The 22,000-nt window shown below is 42.4% G+C and overlaps 1 protein-coding gene across 1 annotated transcript in view; it reads right to left on the bottom strand.

The window, feature by feature from the left end:
• Nucleotides 1-22,000, bottom strand: part of EVPL (envoplakin) — a 49,008-nt gene extending 27,008 nt beyond the window's left edge. The window contains exons 1-2 of the mRNA XM_066588187.1: nucleotides 21,976-22,000; nucleotides 14,508-14,661 (exon numbers count right to left, since the gene is read on the bottom strand). Of these exons, the coding sequence (XP_066444284.1) occupies nucleotides 14,508-14,584 (77 nt within the window). The 5' untranslated portion in view covers nucleotides 14,585-14,661; nucleotides 21,976-22,000. The remainder of the gene's footprint in view (nucleotides 1-14,507; nucleotides 14,662-21,975) is intronic.

Here is a 22,000-nt window from a genome sequence, read left to right as displayed (position 1 = left end):
ACGGTTATTTTTATGCCTGCATAAAATCAACGACAGGTGACAAGCGAACAAATTATTTTTCGCCGTTCAATCCGGAGGCCAGTGTGAAAACTGGAGGCTTATTTTTAAATTTCGATAGGGACATTGAGAATTAAAAATAAAATCGCCAAAAATTGAAAAATAAATTGTGATTTATACAATACATGATACTGTATTTTACGGATACGTTTCCTTTACGGAAAGGAAGATGTGGGGATCTGGGGAAATGTGCGCACATAACAGATTCTGACGGTGCTACCATCTCCTTCCACAAACATGGATATATTGTATATACATGGCTGTCACCCCTTGGCATCCAACATGTCCAGTCTTCGTATTTTCAACTGCGAGCCAACAACAAACAAGAATTGTGCGCTTCTCGCTCGTCGCTTGGTTTCAGACGGCATAAAAATCATCATCGGCTCGTTGGCTTGTCGTTGCCTTTTAAACACTGATCATTCAGTCTTTCACATGGGAATGTGAAACATGTCTATACCGCGAACAAGATGGTGAAGACGTCATCATTTTATTCGCTCGTGGAAGCGAGAATCGTGATGTTCTCATTTGGTGTTAAGGGGTCATGGCCTAAGTAGTGTAAATAAGCACTTCTCCTTTAGTAATATCATTGTCTGGCTTTGGCGCACAGCGGTAGTATCACATGTGGATCAATAGTTTCATGAAGCCGCGGTCCGCTGGGGAAGATTCATTATAATGGAATTCAGAGTAGATACATGGGGCCTCATTTATCAAAACTGTCCATAAGGCCTCTCTTCTCCATATAGGGAGCCCAGTACTATGAATAAACCATTATATTTGGGGGCCCCGTTCCAGGTTTTGCATTGGGACCCAGGAGCTTCAAGTCACGCCTCTGAATGAGGTCTATAGTGAGGAATTAATAACCCCTAAGTGATGTGGCCTATATTGAACCTAAGGGCTCGATGATTTTGGGGGGGTTTTCATCTCCGCTTTTCATAATTTTTTTTTATTTTTCAGTTGACATGGCCATATGAGGGCTTGTTTTTTACGTGGTGAGCTGTAGTTTTCATTCGTAGCATTTTTGGGGACATATAATATATAGCATAAGTTTTATTAATTTTTTTGAGGACATCGAAGAAAAAGCATCAATTCTGCTGTAGTTTTTTTTTATACAGCGTTAATTATGTGGCTTAAAAGACACCAGAAATTTCTCTGCAGGTTGGTATGGCTATGAAGATACCAAAAGTATATAATTTAGAAAATTTTTCTACATTTGCGCAAAAAAAAATTTTTTTATTCATTTATTTTTATATATTTTTTCGCAGCACTGCATTCAAAGTCCCATAACATTGCTATTTTTCCATTGACAAAGCTGTGTGAGGGTTTGTTTTTTGTGTGACTAGCTGTAGTTTTTCTTGGGACCGTTTTGGAGAACCTATAGATTTTTTATCAACTTTATTGTACTTTTGGTGGAGGTGAAATGACGCAAAAAGCATTTTGACTCCGTTTTCATCTTTCTTTTTTTATTGTAGCATTTGCCATGCAGGATAATAAGTGTGTTCAATTTATTGTACAGATCGTTATGCATGCAATAATACCAAAAGTGTTTGTTTTTTTTTAAAGGGAAAATTGCACAAAATGGTTTTCTTATTTTACAGTTTTTTATTTAACATTTTTCTTTATAATATTTTTAAAGGGACTTGAACCTGCAATGCTATGATCACACTGATAATGCATTGCAGTACTTTTGTACTGCAATGCATTAACGCTAATTAGAGCAATCACAGGCGCTTCTCGTTTGACCCAGATGCCATTGTAATTGCAGAGGGCCAATGACATCACAGAAGGCACCCCTTCCTCTTTGAACCGTTTACATGCTGCAATCAATTGATTAATAGCAGGGATCAGTATTCGCATTAATCCACGCTGTTAAAGGGATTGTCTAGTTGTGAACTATTGATACTTAGGACAGGTCATCAATAGTATATAATCATAAGTCAGCTGCCAGAGAACCCTGCTGATCAGCTGTTCATCAGGCCAGTATGCTGGTGCATTGATCTTATGTCAATGGGAGGCAAACAGCTCCCTTTCCACTGCTGTGGCCAGGTTTGGTATTGCAGGCCAAGTTCCCATAGAAGTGAATACGAGCTTTGCCTTACCAAGCCTGTCCACTGCAGTGGGAACGGAGCTGTCTGCTTCCATCACCAATTAGCTCAGTGCCTGAAAGCAGTAGACTGGGGAACAAATGATAAGCATGGATCTCTGATGGTAGACTCCAATCGATCTGCTATTGAGGACCCGTCCTAAGGAAAGGCCATCAATACTTCACAACTGGACACCCCCCTTTAAGGATAACTTCACAGGGGTGAGCACAATATGGGGATATGAAAGATAATGGACAGTGCGATGCGAGAGCACGCAGAAAGATAGAACATGCCACGATTTGTTTCGCACATAGTATCACATCGCGGTGCCATGCAGGAAAAAATGTGTATGATTCCATTCAAAAGAATAGGATTCATATTTGTGTAAGATTTGTGCGTCTCACAATGTACAAATTTCGTGCAATTTTCTCAGCAGCGTGAAGCCGGCCTAAGAATCGCATGTTTCTTAATACATTTGGTGTACCTCGGGCCATCCATGCGCCAAAAAAATAAGTCTACGGTAGTTATGAGCTGGAGTGGATTGTTAGCATAATTTACATCTTAAATTATAATTAAATCTACTGGGCCAGGCTCCCACGCGTCCTCTTGCAAAAACACACCCATTGTGGGCGAAGTTTAATTCAAAAAGTTGCAACAGTCTGAAAAAGTTGCAAAAGTTTGATCCACAGTCTGCAACTTTGTTGCACCATTTTTTCTTTTAAAGATTCACACCATACTTTATGAAAACCAGTATAAAATCAGTTCCTTTCAGATAATCTTAATTTACTTATGCTTTACTAATTATGGCTGTCAATGACTTGTTAGCATCTGTTCAGATGATGAATTTTGTATCGAATTTCAATGGAAAAATCGAAGCTGAGATCCACATGTTTAGCCCTTTGGAATCCAATTTTGGATTCAGGGTTTCCTAGGGGGCTTTCTCTTTCTACCATTAAACAATGGCACCATCTGCTGGCTAGAACCAGTACTGCGATATGTGACATGCTGGAGAGGCCCCAGACCACAGAATGGCTAGTAATTTACAGTAAGAATACCCTGCCGGATGTCTTTCGACATTGAAGCTGTACAGCCTTCACTCAGAATGTCTTTAGACGTCAGACAGCGGATTGGAAAGGGTTAAGCATGGATTTGTACTGCAGATTGCATGCAGATTAGCCTGAATTCAAGAGGGTTAAACCACGTGCTGAAAATCCACTATATTGAGAGACACCTCACCCATATATAGTCTTGTTCATATCCAGGTATAGGAAGCCCAATACAAGGAGCCTTCAAAGTCTGTTCCAGCTCCACTACATGTCTAGGGAAAACTATCAAAGGATCCAGCACTGGAATGTCCATAAAACTGCATTTTTTATTTAAACATGATTAAAAACCATTCAGAAACATGTCTAGGAAAAAGCTACACGTTTCAGGCTGACTCCAAACAGCCCTTCATTATGGCCACTATAAAGGGCTGTATGGAGTCAGCCTGAAACGACTAGCATTTTCCTAGATTTATCCTGAATAGTTTTTAATCGTGTTGAAATAAAAATTGCAGTTTTAATGGACATTCCAGTGCTGGATCCTTTAATTGTTTTCTCCTACTGGAAACCCAATGTAGATTTTGGGCACATTTTGTATCAAGAACTAAGATGCCATCTCTTCTTTTGAAAAGTTTGTAGACAATGGTATAGATTTCCACCAGAATGCGTTAAAGACTTCCTGATACGGAATGGTCGCGGATTCCACATCAGATCCACAGCATAATCTGACCTAAAAGTGTGTTTAGATGGAACGACTATCCAAAAACCGTTCAAATGAACCGTTCAGTTTAAACGTAAACAAATGACTGAACGACGAATGAGAACTGTGCGCTTCCCTTTATCGTTCAGCTTCAGCCAGCATAAAAATCATTGTAGGCTCGTTAGCTTCTCATTGCGTTTAAACTGTTCAGTGTTTCAATGGGAGTGTGTGATTGTTCCCAGTAAGAGAAACCATGTAATCTTGTAGATATGATACCTTTTAATGGCGAACAAAAATATATGATGTTACAGCAAGCTTTCGAGCCTCTCAGGGTCCTTCCTTCGGCCTCAGAAAGGACTCTGAGAGGCTCAAAAGCTTGCTATAACATCATGTATTTTTGTTCACCATTAAAAGGTATCATATCTACAAGATTACTTGGTTTCTCTTGCTGGGAACAATCACATTTTGCTCTACTGGCTAACACGGTACCCAAACCTTTTTCATTATATATGGATATGTAAAAAAAAAACTGAAGGAGATGTTCATGATTCCCAACGATGATTTGCCTGTCTAAATATACTGCACAAGCACAAACGAGCTTGTGATGATTTCACCAGCTTGTTCATTCGGGCAAACGAGAATCGTGAGGTTCTCGTTTGGTGTAGAAGGGCCATTAGTGCAATCGGTCCTAAATGAGAATAGAATCAAGTGAAGAAAAAGGGGGGCACTGTAGTACCCCAGAGCTCCACCTGCTTTCAGAGAGAAGAGCAATGTAATTCCTAAAATACAAGAATGAAAGTAACAAAGCTCTCAGCAAATATATAGTGTACACAAGAGTGCTGAAAGGTAACCAGCTCTTGGGAAACGTGAAGCTGCTACATGTTTATTGTGGCCAGCAGTGCAAAAGGGTGTGATCACAGGCTGGGTGACTGGATGTCAAACTGGATGATACATATTTAGTGGTTCAAAGGAACAACCCTTGAAGCCGCACCTTACCCTGAACTATGCAACACTGTGTGCATTTCCTAAGCCAAGCTTATTTCGCGCATATTGCTATAATGATCTTATAATTAATCAGGGCTATAGTTACTGTTGGCGATGCCCTAGAAGATATGTCTAATATATGCAAAGTGTGAACCTCCTCCGCAAAGTGAGAACTACCCAACAACTCCATTATTTTTCTAACGTGATTGAGGTGAAATGTGAATTGTCTAAATGTAGATGTCTCATGTATTAATATGTAAACTGATATAAATGGGTAAGCATGCAATACAGGATTGTGCCAAGTCCGCTTGAGTAGGAGCCACTCTTTCCAGCACCCATTGACTAAGGGTGGCCATACACATTAGATAGCTGTCGGGTGAACGCTTGTTAGGCTATAAGCTATCCTACCTCACACCCTCATACACTTGTACACTCAACATGGTTGAGAGTGCAGGTGATCTAAATGTAAAGAGGGGAGAAAGTCACTTCTAGACTCCCTTGGCAGCAGCTTATCTCCCCAAGAATAAAAAAATGGAGCCATTGAAATCGAACTATGCAATTTTTAAGCTCTCTTGACATCTGCTATCTGGGAAGTGTCTGAAGGCCACCATACAATTTGGATATTTGCTCCGACCGGCGGGTTTGGTTGCTAGGACCTGAAGGGTTGGCTGATAATACATTTAATGTTTTTGGCAGGGGAATAGCTAAAGGCTGATGGGCTCTGGTGCAAATGTTTATCTTGGGGTGCCCCAACTTCTCTTAACCCCTTGACGCAGAGGAATAACTTGAAGCTCCTGGGCCCCAGTGCAAAACCTGTAACAGGGCCCCCAACTATAATGCTTTATTCATAGTACTAGGCGCCCTATATGGAGAAGAGAGGTCTTATGGGCCCCCTAAGGCTCCTGGGCCCCCTAAGGCTCCATGGAACTGAATGGAGGTTTACTGCTTGGATCGCATATTTAGATACAAGTCTAAAACTCTCATCTAGGTAAATTACAGCAATGTGTATATCCTGGGCAGCAAGATGAATCCAAAAGAGACGTGATAGTAAAGAAGCTGTAAACTTATAGAAATAAAGTTTTAAAAGGAGCTACTAGAACCAAGTATGGTGGCCCAGATTTATTCAGACAAGTGTTTCCACATATCCACAGAATTGGGGATAAGTGCCTGACTGGTGGGGGTCTGACCAGTGATACCCCCATGAATCATGAGGAGTCCCATACCTTCCCGTATGATTTAGGTTGAGGGTTGCTGGGGCTAGTTGGGGCCCTAACCCAAGATAGGTGCAGATCCCAGAGATAGGGACCCAGACATATTTGGATATGCCATACAGGTCTGAGGTGGGAATACCCCTTTAAGGATAGGGCTCCACAACATGCAAAAACTTGACGATTTACCACGATCACATAATGCAAAAAGTCGCAATGCACATAAGGTCACCATGGAGCCCTGATCAAAGATGTCATGCACACTACTGTATTACAGCTCCATACAACCTCTAACTGTAATGTAGGAGTCTATGGTGTCCTACTGTATCTCCTAACAGGGGCATATGGAGATTTTCCTGTTGAGGAACCCATCATTCCCTGTGATTTAAAGGGGTTTTCCCAGTACTTACAATTGCTCCATAGCCACACTGTACTTCCTGGTTGCGGCTGCCCAGGACATGTGACTGCTGCAAAAGTGAACATGATAAAATACTGGTGGTGAAGGCGCAACACTCTAAGCTAGTTGAAAGCTGAAGCACCTCTTTCCTCCCTGTCACATACAGTGCTTAACCCTTTCCAATCCAATTTTGGATTCAGGGTTTCTTTAAAGGCTTTCTCTTTTTGCTGTTATACAACGGTGCCATCTGCTGGCTAAAGCCAGTGTGTGTGTACCAGAGAGGCTCCGACAGCGGAGTGGCTGGCAATAGACGGTAAGAATACCCTGCCGGACATCTTCTGATATTGCTTTAATCAGAATGTAGGAAGACGTCAGACAGTGGATTGGAAAGGATTTACTGTGGCCAGCAGTGCAAAAGGGTGTGATCACAGGCTGGGTGACTGAATGTCAAACTGGATGATACATATTTAGTGGTTCAAAGGAACAACCCTTGAAGCCGCACCTTACCCTGAACTGCGCAACACTGTGTGCATCTCCTAAGCCAAGCTTATTTCACGCATATTGCTATAATGATCTTATAATTAATCAGGGCTATAGTTACTGTTGGCGATGCCCTAGAAGATATGTCTAATATATGCAAAGTGTGAACCTCCTCCGCAAAGTGAGAACTACCCAACAACTCCATTATTTTTTCAAGGTGATTGTGGAGAAATGTGAATTGTCTAAATGTAGATGTCTGATGTATTCTCGTGTTCTGCTTGGAGAAGATGAAGGCAGCCACACATTTTGCTGTGGGGAAAATAGTACTACATGAAAGGAATACAAATAAATGGGTAAGCATGCAATACAGGATTGTGCCAAGTCCGCTTGAGTAGGAGCCACTCTTTCCAGCATCCATTGACTAAGGGTGGCCATACACATTAGATAGCTGTCGGGTGAACGCTTGTTAGGCTATAAGCTATCCTACCTCCCACCCTCATACACTTGTACACTCAACATGGTTGAGCGTGCAGGTGATCTAAATGTAAAAAGGGGAGAAAGTCACTTCTAGACTCCCTTGGCAGCAGCTTATCTCCCCAAGAATAAAAAAATGGAGCCATTGAAATCGAACTATGCAATTTTTTATCTCTCTTGACATCTGCTATCTGGGAAGTGTCTGAAGGCCACCATACAATTTGGCTATTTGCTCCGACCTGTGGGTTTTGGTTGCTAGGACCTGAAGGGTTGGCTGATAATACATTTAATGTTTTTGACAGGGGAGTAGCTAAAGGCTGATGGGCTCTGGTGCAAATGTTTACCTTGGGACCCCCCAACTTCTCTTAACCCCTTGACGCAGAGGAATAACTTGAAGCTCCTGGGCCCCAGTACAAAACCTGTAACGGGGCCCCCAACTATAATGCTTTATTCATAGTACTGGGCTCCCTATATGGAGAAGAGAGGTCTTATGGGCCCCCTAAGGCTCCTGGGCCCGGGTGCAACCGCATCCCTTGCATCCCCTATAGTTACGCCAGTGGTTTTTGGCCACCTTTAGGCCAGTGTTCTGGTCGGGGGAACTTCCCTATGATCTTCAAATGTCATAATATGACATAGTTGTCCTTTTGAGAAGACAATTCTATTTAGACTAAATAGCATAAAAGAATATTTACGGAGGAGAAAACTAAATGAGAATGATACAGCTCTTTTAATGAATAGAAGGACAACTGGTAACAATAAAACCAATGGAATTCTATTACTCCAAAAGTCAAATGAATCAAGTAACAATGGAAACCAAAGTTATCAAACAAGAGACCCTCAACTAAAAACCGTCTAGCAGTCACTGAATGCAAAGACCAGAGAAGTACAGTAAAAAGTAAGCATTAAACATTATAGTTTCCTTTAATTATAGAGATGTTGCTGCATGGAGGGTCACTGCTTGGATCACATATTTAGATACAAGTCTAAAGCTCTCATCTAGGCAAACTACAGTAATGTGTATATCCTGGGCAGCAAGATGAATCCAAAAGAGACGTGATAGTAAAGAAGCTCTAAACTTATAGAAGTAAAGTTTTAAAAGGAGCTACTAGAACCAGGTATGGTGGCCCAGATTTATTCAGACAAGTGTTTCCACATATCCACAGACTTGGGGATAAGTGCCTGACTGGTGGGGGTCTGACCAGTGATACCCCCATGAATCATGAGGAGTCGCATACCTTCCTGTATGAATGAAGTTGAGGCTTGCTGGGGCTAGTTGGGGCCCTAACCCAAGATAGGTGCAGATGCCAGAGATAGGGACCCAGACATATTTGGATATGCCATACAGGTCTGAGGTGGGAATACCCCTTTAAGGATAGGGCTCCACAACATGCAAAAACTTGACGATTTACCACGATCACATAATGCAAAAAGTCGCAATGCACATAAGGTCACCATGGAGCCCTGATCAAAGATGTCATGCACACTACTGTATTACAGCTCCATACAACCTCTAACTGTAATGTAGGAGTCTATGGTGTCCTACTGTACCTCCTAAAAGGGGCATATGGAGATTTTCCTGTTGAGGAACCCGTCATTCCCTGTGATTTAAAGGGGTTTTCCCAGTACTTACAATTGCTCCATAGCCACTCCGTACTTCCTGGTTGCGGCTGCCCAGGACATGTGACTGCTGCAAAAGTGAACGTGATAAAATACTGGTGGTGAAGGTGCAACACTCTAAGCTAGTTGAAAGCTGAAGCACCTCTTTCCTCCCTGTCACATACAGTATTTAACCGTTTCCAATTCAATTTTGGATTCAGGGTTTCTTTAAAGGCTTTCTCCTTTTGCTGTTATACAACGGTGCCATCTGCTGGCTAAAGCTAGTGTGTGTGTGCCAGAGAGGCTCCGACAGTTAAGTGGCTGGCAATAGACGGTAAGAACACCCTGTCGGACGTCTTCTGACATTGCTTCAATCAGAATGTAGGAAGACGTCAGACAGGGGATTGGAAAGGTTTAAAGGCTGTACAAGCTTCAATCAGAATGTAGAAAGACATCAGACAATGGATTAGAAAGGGTTAATCAAGGCGAACTGACAAAGGAGCTCTACCCTGAAATGTGTATTCACTTGCTGGTTCTCTATGCTGTTAAATAAAAAAGAAGTGCTTTTACTGTCGCGTCTTGAACCTTTAACTTTCAACTAGCTTAGAGTGTTGCTCCTTCATATTCTCTTACACTATCCTTATGCCCACCTTGGTGGGGCGTTATCTGGTTGGCCGCACCCCCATCATTCGAAACACTTTTGCTCCAGAATCATTTCATTGGGTCTTACTCTGCCCTCCTTTTCTATCTTTGCTACTACCATATGACCTCCTATAGCCAGCGATTGGCTGCAGCAGTCACATGTTGTGGTCAGCAGCAACCAGAAAAGGCAGAGTAGCTGGGCAGCGATTTTAAGTAATGGGAAAACCCTTTTAAGGTACCTTTACACTGGATGACCAAGCCAAACAATCGCTTGGAAGAGCCAATTTCAAAGTAGAGTCATTGAGTGTAACCACGGACACCAACAGGGTGACAAGTAAAAATTTGCTCCCCAGTCACTAGTTGCTTTGTTTCAGCTCACCTAAAAATAGTCGCTAGCTGAACAAAAGTAATTTGGTGTAAAGTCACAACTTGCGAACACATGTGCATGGAGATCCCCTCTACCAACGTCATCTTGGCGAACAACTAATGATCAATAAGCGCTCCATGTAAAAGCAAACACACGACTATCTTTTGTACACTTCGGTGAGTCGCTTTCTGAGCGACTATCTGAAGGGCAGTTGCTCTGTGTAAAGGTACCCATAGTTGAGCAACTCCTGAATCCCTTGTAAGCAACGGAATCGGTTCATACTAGTGAAGACGTCAATATTGATGGCATGCATTGATCCGAATATGCTAATATGTAGTTTAATAATCAGGAGTGGTCACATGACACATTTTGTCCAACAGCCAAAGAGCACAAAATACTCGGAATTCCTGACTGGTTTCTAGCTAGAGGGCTTCTTGAGCAAACTCGTTCACGAGAAGTATCTAGAGCGAAGGAATGCAAATGTGATGCAAATATTATATTTCTCTTCCGAAAGACAAAAAAATGCAAAGCCAATAGTGTAATATTGATCTGACCCGTGACTGCATTAACCCTCATCTTCCATATACTGATAAGACGTAAACCTGCTTATATTCTTCACTTTATTGCCCCAACCTTCCTCAGGAATCTGCAGCACACAAACACACCCTAATGAAAAAACCTTCCATTGAGGAATAAAGTGCAACATTCACATGTTCTCTGCAGATACCGCCCAAGGACGTCCGTGGCAGAAACTGCTCTCCGCTTGTTGAGGAACTGAAAATCCCAGCATATCCAATGAGGAGAAGTTCTATCACAAATCAAAGTAGACAACCAGCCTAAATAAGCAGCACCCCCCTACACAACCACAGGTGACACCCATCAACAGTTGGCTGCTATTAGAGAGGTTGGTTTCCTTTCCTATAAGGGCATATGTGCGTCATCGGGGGTTCCCTGCTTAGGACCACCCTTCATGTACAATTCTGATGGACCATTGAGTCCTAGTGTAATGTTATTTTCCCTGTGGCAGCTGATGTAGGATAATCTATGACTTGCCGCAACGTCCAAAAATTGGTGGTCATATTGAGATGGTTATTTAATAGAAATTGTCCCATAGTCCTCCCGGGTTTATACGAAGGTCATGTTAGGCAGATCTTTATGTATGTATATGTCCTGTATATAGATTCTATACAGTCTATTATTTTATACAATGGCAAGTGACATCATTGGTATTTGGGTGAAGGGTCCAGGTATTGCTCTTGCATCAATGGCTGTGTGGAAGGAGCTTTGTCAATGCAGAGCTGTTCTATAGGGTCCGGGGACAAACCTGAGTGCAAAGTGTTGCTGTCATCAGTTGTAAGAAAATCAACTTTGCTGCTGTAAATGCTGCTCATCTCTATGGAGCTGCTGCACAGATCTGATTGACAGCTGTCCATCCAGAAGAATGTCACAGCTGTCAGTCAGCTGCCATGTGGCAGCCCAATGGACAGAGTAGAAGAGCCCTTATAGAGGAGGATCGCCCTCCGGGCATTTGCAGCAGCGTACACCACAGAATAGAAGTTGGTTTTACTACTCCTTATTACAGTAACGCTCTGCATATAGTATGTCTAATCTCTACTCCCCGGACCTTGTCTAGGACTGTCAGCAGTTTTGCACTGCCAAGACTGCTGACAGACTACCGTAAATCCCCTTTCACATGGGCATATTTGCAGCGCAATACACAGATTTCATCGGGTTCGTTCACATGTATTTTCACGGCACATTTTGGTGCCGCAAAAAAAAATACAGGATGCTCTATTTTCCTGCACATTTGCACACCAAAAGACCCCGTAGAAGTCAATGGGGGTGCGCATACGCACGTGCAACACTGTAGGAGATGCGTAAAGCACTGTATAACTGCACAGGGAAAAGAAAACACCTGGAACTTCTTAGGCTAATTAACCATTTTAATTGATTTGTCATAATATGCCGAGCGCAAATGAACATGTCTTGCGGGCGCAGGAAGTGCAAAAAAATACGCGGATGCACGCTCAAAAAAAAAATTCCAAACCCCAAATATGCAGCGCTCAGGCACGTGTAAATACGCATACGCTCGTGTGAAGGGGGCCCTAATGAGTAACTACACTTTTCAGAAACTTTTTACGTGTCCGAGAGACACGTCAAAAGTTTGGATCAGTGGTGACCCCACTGCTGTGACCCCCGCTGATTGCTGGAATGAGGGGGCTGAAGCGCTTAATTAAGTGCTGTTCCCCTTTGGGTGTCTGCGCTGTTTTTGAGCTCCTCCCAGCAGCTGAAGACGGCAAACATAGAGGTATAAAGCGGCGCTACAGACCTCTACGAGGCAATCTTCAGCTGTCGGGAGTAGCTAAAAAGGGGCACAGCACTCTAGTCAGCACTGGAGCCAAAAAGCAGCGCAGGCAGCCAAAGGGGCTCAGCACCCTAGTCAGCGCTGCAGCCATCTTGTTCTAGTAATCGTCAGGGGTCTCAGCAGTGGGACCCCCGCTGATCAAAACTTTTGAGATGTCAAAAGTTTTTGAAAAGTGTAGTTACTCTTTAAGTGTAATTATTGAAGTATGAAAACTTCTCCAACTTTCTAATATGCTTTGCGTTTCAGTTCCTCACCATTATCAAGATCTCTGCTTGCTGTCCGAAGCATTCTTGTTTACATGCAGCTGCCGAAAGCCTCTTGAGATTGCATACATCTCAAACCTGAGAGTTTGCCACAGTTGTATCCTGTCTAGACAATGCTCAGTGAATACCCTGGACTGTAGACTGATACATTTTGCCTCCACTGATACATTGTAGCAGATTTTCTGGGCAGGAGACTTATGATGTCAACTTAGCTCATAGCAGATTGTTTAGACTAGATATGATTGTTCAGGTGTGAACAGGATTAGATCTGTACAGGATGCAAATAGTGAAGAATGGTAAAATCAGCCCTTTACTATATATACTATGTAACTGTCTCATTTAAAGGTCTGTGAAGCATCTACAGAAAGGGGGCTTTACGGAAGATCAGGGTCCTCGCCCCTTGAACAGGTTGGGTGGTGTTACTGCCTTTGATTTAGTGTCTACCTGTTCATCTGGTTCTTCATGGCATTGTGTCATCGCCTAATTTCAGTGTCACCTTTACCATTCAATTCCGACAACACCCCAATACTGTCCTGAATGACAGCAGCCCAGTGAAATTAACCCTTCTGCTTCCGACAATTGCACAAGCTGTATAAACTGTATTTCCCATCTGACATTCAGGATAAACAACATTTGAATATTTTTGGAAGGTTTTTAGTTTTGGCAGAATTTTTTTTCCTGAAGATTTGACATCATAGGAATGATGATAAGGGGCGTACCAGTTTTTTGTAGTTCATTTTTGCTTCTTGCAATATCTAATATATATGATTACGTTTTATTTAGTGAGAGATCTAAAAAGATGTAGCAGAGCTGAATTTGTCATTGGCTGTATCGCTTAAGTACTAGGATAAAGATAATATAGTAGGTTTATCTGTAGTCCTATATAAAACCCCATTATGATGTCACAGCCAGTCATATTGCAAACTCAGTGCCGCTACATACATGAAAATCTCACGCATGCGAGAGATTCCCGGGTGCAACTCACATCGGACAGCACACGGACACAGATCTGTGCGCTGTCTAACCCCCGTAGACATTGCATGTCCTATTCACATCTGTAATATGAGCCGTGGGTCCATGTAAGGAGATCATATACAAGTCCAGTTAAAGTGAATCGGTCCATGTCCTGTCTGTGCAGCTTGTTGCAAACACAGGCGGCACACAAACAAAGAACACACATGCGCAAATAAGTCTTAGCGTGTATTCACATGGGCAATTTTTCAGGGTACGTTCTGTCCGATTCTGAGATGAGCAGAACTCGCACGGGAAAAGAAACCATTGATTTGGATTGGTCAATTCACATTATAGTCCGAGTTAGAAAAATCGCTGCATGTCCTATTTTGGGGCGATACTTGCTCAAGAATCGCCAATTGTTTTTTATCAAAGCGTGAAATAAACGCATCGTTTTCGCAAGACAAGTTGAATGCGGCTGCAATCAATTTTTAAAGCATGCAATTTATTTTTTCACGTTTGAGAAAATCTTGTGAAAAACTGATGGAAATCTGATGCTAATTTTTTTTGCGCAAAAAAGCATCACAGACAATCGGTCCGTTTTTCACCGCCCTACTTTGCACTTGCCCGTGTGAATACAGCATCTCAAATATGTCCGGCTCATTCAAAATAAAGTTACATAACTTTGCAAAACTTTGCTTCCTAAATTGAATATTGGGATTAGATACCCTTTAACCAATATCAATAACACAGCAGAAGACAGAAGATGACTAGTTGTGTACAAGAAGATAATCAGGACCCTCACAGTCCCATAATCAGTACCCTCACAGGTCCAAAGCCTGTAGACAAGTCCCCTCCCAGCCATCACTATAGAGAACTACCCTGGACCCCAGACTCACTTGCTATACTTTGTAGGCGACTTGGTCGGAGACTTGGTGGGCGACTTGGTGGGTGACTTGCTTTGTCCCTTGAACATGGTTGTGCTTTGCCCCCTTGGCTGTCCCTCCCTGCGGTCCTGGAGACTCTGTTCTAGTGTTCGCTGCACCTGAGAACCTGACAGTGACAAGAGAAGTAGTATGTGAGACAGGACAGTGCAGACTGCAGGCTCCTCCCAAACCTTCTAGCCTGGGCGATGGGAGCTGAAGGTGTATGCAACTTGCTAAACCAGTTGTGTAGGACACCGAGATGTCCCCACCCAGGGAGACTGTCCCATTTTTAGTGCATACTTGTCAATATGCTTTATGACATGTTTAGGAGGAGGATTGCATCTGCTTTGGAAGTGAAGGTGTCAAAGGGGCTTATGTAAAAGTTTTAGACTATAGCTTCATGCTGCACACTTGATTTTTTGCACTTACATCTGACAGCTTTACTGAACAGAATCCCCCCCGGCTTTTGTTTATGGGGTTTTTGACAGCTTTCTAAAAATAACAGTCAAGGTTCTTTATGGACAACGTCAAGAATTAATCATAAAGGAGTTGTCTCATCAAAGGATATTGCTAAATATGTTTCCATTGTCGAATCGGCAGAAGTCTGACTGCTTTAACCCTCAGTGATCACTAGAATGAAGTAGCAGTGGCTGCATGAAGGGTCATTGACTATTATGACAGTCCATACAACAAGTAGAGCCAACAGCAGATGAAGTGGCTTTTTTTCAACTTTTGCTGCCACAGTATTTTGCAGGACCCCCGCTGATTGGGCCTTAGTGATATAGCTTAGCGATATGTCAGCAATATATACCATGAGACATACAATATAAAACAGTTATGTGGTTTGGCAGTCCTTGTTGAGATAAAGGTCCCCAGTTCCTCAAAAGGGTGGAGAGGTTCATTTTGAAGCAACTCGGCACTCTATTACATGGAGGGGGTCCTTGAGATGGACTGCAGTCGCTGCATGTGCAAAAAGATTATCTCTGGTAGACACTTCCTTAAAGATTCTTGATAACATTAAATATGAATTGTGAAAAATGTCATAGTTACCTAATAATAAGTCAACAAGTCTCCATTCCTCTTAACGTGGCATAGTTCCATTAATGATACCAACCATAGTGCCCATAAACTATAGTTTCATGCATGGTACCAACCATAGTGCCCATACACTATAGTTCCATGAATGTACCAACCATAGTGCCCATAAACTATAGTTTCATGCATGGTACCAACCATAGTGCCCATACACTATAATTCCATGAATGGTACCAACCATAGTGCCCATACACTATAATTCCATGAATGGTACCAACCATAGTGCCCATAAGCTATAGTTCCATGAATGGTACCAACCATAGTGCCCATAAGCTATAGTTTCATGAACAGTACCAACCATAGTGCCCATAAAATGCTAGCACAATGCCACCAAAATGGTAACACCTCTCCTCTATCTCTGTATTGGAAAGAACCTGCTATCACTGTAGTCACCAAGAGCTGCAGTGCAGGGAAAATTCTCTCTAAAACCAACCCAGTGTGTGTAGATGAGCAAGTCGAGTAGAGTACAGTTTCTCCTTGTGGAGATCACCTAGTAAACGTGAAGAGATGTATAGGCCATGTAATGCTGCTCTGGGAAATTTGATATGCAAATTAGAGATGTTACAGTGCTTCTGCAGCGCCACCTATTGGAAGGCAGCTTCCCTATAATACAATATCAGACATTCTAATTAGCCTTGTAACATGACTTTAGCATATAAGCCAAAGCAGGATTTCCCCCAGAAGGAAAAAATAACCATATATAGACAGCTGTTTAGGGGTTTTTGCCCCAGTGTACAGTAGGTTCCTGGCAGGCTGGATTAGAGGTCTGCGATGTGGGTTGGGAGGGGTAGATTTTCCCCTTTCCTTGTAATAGGTGGCACTGCAGAGGCATTGTACCATCTCCTATTTGCATACCAAGTTTTCCGGAGGACCATGGCATGGCTTATAAGTCTCCTCAAGTCTACTAGGTGGTCTCTACAATGGAAAATTGTACTCCTCCCGACTCCCATTGTTGGCCTCTCGCCAAGCCAAAAGCCTACTGCACACTGATCGGGGGCAAAAAAACCCAAAACAGTCCATCTGTAGATGGTTATCTTTTCCTTCTGGAGAAGACTTTAATTTTGGCTTATATTTCCAGTCATGTTACAAGGTCTGTTAGAAGATCGGAGATTGACTAATGGAGAAGCTGCTTGCCGATAGGTGAGACATTGTGCCATCTCCCATTGGGATATAAAAGAACTCCCCTGGCTTCTGTAAAACTTAAATGTCATCCTTTTATTCTGAAAACCATGGACATTGGACAATACATCAACAACTTTCATGAATTTAGAGATAATTGGTAACAGTGACCATGAGCCAGTATCTGGTGTTCATCCAAATGAGTGTCTGTAGTATGGGAAAAGCCTCCACTGACGTATTGGAGAGTTACATATAGGAAGGAGTTATATAATGTTATTATAGTTTAATGGCACATAACGTGATATTTAGTGATAGGCTGTTATAAAACATTCTTTATTCTTCTCTCTCGGGGAAGGATGACGTAGTTTATAAGGCCACAAACAAGTAGATGCTCGGTTTAGACACTCATGGAAGGAACCACCTTTTTACTAGAAGAGATTCTTCCAGGCCTCCATAATGGGGCTTGCATTGGAGAATGCCACGATTATACTATATTTATAGGGTCCATGAGAGAACGACCTCCATATGCCTCAGGCGCACAGATATTGAGCTTGTTCACACAAGTGTATTTATGCAGTATATTAAGCACTTAATTCTCAGTGAATAGAACCCGTTTAGAACATATTACGCACCGAAATAAGCCACTGAAGTGAACAGGCCAGTGGATATACGCAGTGAATACACAGTAAACCTGTGTATTGGCACAGCAAAGCAATGGGTCCTTCTGCGGGATTTTTTTGCATGCATAAATGCGCGGTATATTTACTTGTACAAAAACCTGCAGGAACGGCTAAAAAAACGCAGGTAATTGCGATTTCTGGTCACGAAAATATGTAGCGTGTTTACCCAACCAATATGCCTGCGTAAACAAGCCCATACAGTGTCTGCCCAAAGCATTGTATAAGCACCATTTTGCAGATCTGCACAACTTAAATTCATAGTATAGTTAGTTATAGGCATACACTTTAAGGGGCTGTCAAAATGTAAACTACTGATGGTCTATCCTAAGGATGGGCCGTCAATAGTAGATCAACGAGAGTCCACCATCCCTGCTGATCAGTTGTTTGCCAGCCTATGCACCTATGAACTGAGCTGTTTTCTGCAGGAAGCAGACAGCTCTGTTTTCACTGCAGTGGCCAGACATGGTATTACAGGCAAAGTTCTCACTGAAGTGAATGAGAACTTAGCATGTAATACCAAATCTGACCACTGCAGTGGGAACAGAGCTGTCTGCTTCCAGAAGAAATCAGCTCAGTGCATGAGCACATCGAACCAGCGATCCTTGGTGGCAGACCCTGGCTAATCTACTATTGATGGCTTATCCTGAGTGGTTTAAGGCTATGTTCATAATGGAAGCCAACTTCCAAACTGTTACCAATGGACAGTATTCTTTCTAATCAGTTTCTTTTAGGTTCTTTAAGGGTTTTCAGAATTTTAACAGCAAGAATAATGCTATATGTTGTAATATTAGCATTAATACCCAACAAGGCTCTGAACAGTAGTATGAGCAGCGCCAAAACCTGCCAAAAATATGTCCCTTTGGCATAGGTTCAGGCGGTCTGTATCAGCATTCATTGACTAATTGACATGCCTTTGTAATAGCTGACTATGGTTGAAACTGTAATTAGAGTAGGAATGGAAGCTCTGAAGCACTAACTGCGACTTTCAAAAGTGTCAACTAAACTTTGGGTGGAGCGGCACTTTTAATGAGAGTAAATGGAAACCTTTACATTGTTTTACTGCATTCTTATTAGTCTTATTCATTCCGGAAATTATTTCCCTCCTCTGGATATGTTGAAATATTTATGAGGAAGGTAATACCAGTGACACGATAGAAATGATAGTTCAAGCTTCAGTGTATTGTAGTTCATTTCTGGGAAGTTTGTGGTTTGGTCTTTTCCAATGATATAGTGAATATATTGGGCAATACTTTGTGTAATACCTTGTCTCACCTTTGGTATCAGCTGCATCCGCTGTAGACTGAATGTCACTTCATGAAATCATAGTACAAGGTTCAGTGAAGTATAAGAAGATCAGACTGGCAGAACACGACTGAGCAAACATTTATAGGCAAGACGGATCTTGAAGTCTGTATTTTCACTTGTCAGATCTCCTTGTATGTATTCTAATCCAGTGCAAATTACCACTTATCACAGATGACTGGTGGAGCATCACTGGGAGGATCCGTGTGTGAGAATGATCTTCCATCTGCCAACATACTAAATGTATAGTATGTGATATCTACTATAGTTAACTACTAATGTTCACGAGTTTGGCCGTTATTAATCCAATGGATGGCCACCTATGCTGGATACTTGCGTGTGGGACTCGAAAAGGTGTTGTTATGTCTATGTAGCTAAACCCTGTCACATCCTTGGGTTAGTTTCACAGTTTTGCAGTCATGGCCCCGCTGATTCTATTGCAGCTTTTCTTATGCTCCTACTCTCCCAAGTTCACTAATACCGAGCCCTATTAGATTCAGCTCCCAGCATATTGATATCTGTGAAGTGGGTGGTCTTCACTAATCAATGTCAATGGATATGGCTTGATTTGAATGACAGCAAGCGGTGGAGATCGCCCACTTGACAGATTCAAAATGTTGTGAGACCATTTTAATGGGACTTGGTATGGTGGGACTGGGGGGAGTATACTTCCACTTTCACTTTTCAGTACATAGTGCTCATTGAGCGCTATGAACTAAAGGAAGGAGAAGGCAGAAGGGGTTAAAAAACACTCCTTTCTTCTTCTTCTTCTTCGGGTTCTCAGCTGTGACTAACAGCTAACAACCCGATCTGCTTCTCATAGATTGCAGAACAGGGGCTTTAATCCCCCGCTGTATTTTTTGCTGTCAGCTGCCATTAAAGCCCAGGACAAAGCGCCATGAATTTGCAGTGCTTGGTCCTTAATGGGTTAAAGACATTGTCCACTTTTTAGGCTGCTTTCACACTTGCAGTGTGGGTTCCATTTTTCTGCTCCATTTGGGGAGCAGGAAAGGGGAGTACCCTAACCGAACGGAGTAGGAAAACAGAACTCACACCGCAAATGTGAAAGCAGACTATGATGGAACCGAACAGCGCTGAACGGACCCCATTGACTATAATTGGCTGCATTCAGTTTCCGCTTAGCTACCCGGCATCTTACCGTCAAGAAAATGACTGCATGCAACAATATTTTTTCCGGCATTTTGTAGAAGATCTGAGATGGAACGATCATAAAGTGTTCCCCTGCTGGAAACTCCAATGATCAGCTGTACTGTGTTGGGAAACACGGCAATAAAGCTGATCCGATCTTGGAGGCTAAAAGGCTGATTTAGACCATTTTCTACCAACTATCTGTGCTCCTTTGTGATATGAATGGTCACAACCATTGCCAACCAATGGCACAAATTTGTTGTCAAGTTGTCCGCCATTTTGGAATTGTTTTGGTTCTTGTCGGCTGCTGTAATTGAATGATTGCTCATGCTGAACAACATACTGTATCTGCATCCAGTCAATGGGAGCCCGGGATACAGCAGAGTTGTATCACGGTTAGTTATTTGTCATTTCAACAAATGCTATTGTCATCCAAGATGACAACCCTTACAAGATAACTGTCAACTAATCGTTCAGAAAATGGCCATCTGAGATCTCTAATGAATAACCAGCTTAAGTGTTCAGTTTTGCTTTAGCGCCACCATAGGGGAAATGAAGCATTACACAGTGTGTAATGCTAGACAGTGCCGGTACTCCGGAGTGAGAGGACTGCTCTCCAATTTAGCCGAGATACAAGGGTATTACTGGAATCTATTACATCAAAATTCTCTAACAGAGTATATGAAATGGTTTTTCTAAACTAGCCAACCTCTTGATCAATGTATAATGACAACTTTTGCAAATTTCCATATTTAAAGCCTGAAAAGCTAAACAGGTCCTGATTGTTTCAGAGCTATGGACAATAGCAGCCCGAATCTGTCCTCGTTGCAAGGGTGCCAGTACACCATAGCATTTCTCCCCCCCAGAACCCAAGTGGAGTTGGCCGGCACCTAGACTCCTCATATTATTTGAGTTGACGAATCACGGTGCCAGCTGCAATCAGCGGTTCTCTGTCTGTGTTTTGCAGGGGAGAAGCACAGCAAGTGCTAGCTCCCTAATAGATTTTACCTACACAAATACATTGTAACAAGCCTTTCAGCTGGGTTCCATAATGTTAATAAAAGTTGCAATTTGGGATGCCTGGTGAACAGCTCATTGTCCAGCCCACTGTCAGTCCATCAGTCATAGGGGTCGGAGCAGGAAGTCTCTGAGGCGGCTTCACTAACAATCAATGGGAGCTAAAGCCTCCTATTATACTTATGCGTCGGAGGCGGAAGTGCTGGAAGTGTAGTAGCAAGCTTCAGCTCCCATTGATTTCAATGGGAGTGAAACCACCTTGGAGACTTCCCGCTCTGAACCTGATGACAACGATGTTCGGCCCCACTGCTCTGATCGCCATAGATGCTGAGTGGAAGGAAGTGGTGATTATATACTGATGAACTATCCTTTGGACAGGTCATCAGTAGAATTTGCCCAGAAACCCCCTTTAAGCTTTATTTGCATTAGGACCGGACAGCTCTATTGGACTAAATGTACGCATTAGATAGAAGTAGGTTGATAGTTGAACAGACAAACATCAATCATTTAGCAGTTGCAGCCAAACACATCTTAGTCCATACTGGCTGTATACAGTTGATCGGATTGGCCCTACTCGTTCAATGACACCGGGCGATGGACAAAAGAACTTTCTTGGAACATTCCTTTGAAGAAAGATCATTTGTTCAACTCTAGGATGAAAATTTCAAGCATGGCCACTTCTTTCCAGAAGACAATGCTCTGTCGTTGGCCAGCCGCAAGACCAATTGTTGTTAATTTGATCGTTTGGGTTGAAATTGTCAATTTTCATCACCTTGACTCTGTGTATGGGCACCTTCATTCACTAGGAACAGCTGTCAGGTCTATAACTCTTCACTAATAATTACCCGTATATTACTAATGACCTTGGGTGGTTCTGTAAACTTCTGCTGACTCAGTACTAACCCATATAAAACTTTTAGTTTAGCATTGCACTTTCCAGATCCTGTCAGCCCTGGTTTACACTATGGACATAGGTTCAAATCTGAAATCTCAGCCCTGCGTATACACACAGCATTAGTACTAACACTAGGACTGTAGAGTCCTTGGTGGGACTTTGTAGCCTCATTCATCCTTTATACCTGATTCCAGGTGGGAAGCAGAGTT

Source organism: Eleutherodactylus coqui, chromosome 13, assembly GCF_035609145.1.
Source record: "Eleutherodactylus coqui strain aEleCoq1 chromosome 13, aEleCoq1.hap1, whole genome shotgun sequence".
Classification (NCBI taxonomy): domain Eukaryota; kingdom Metazoa; phylum Chordata; class Amphibia; order Anura; family Eleutherodactylidae; genus Eleutherodactylus; species Eleutherodactylus coqui.
The sequence above is the reverse complement of the archived record's forward strand: the minus strand, read 5'-3'. Positions and strand labels throughout refer to the sequence as shown.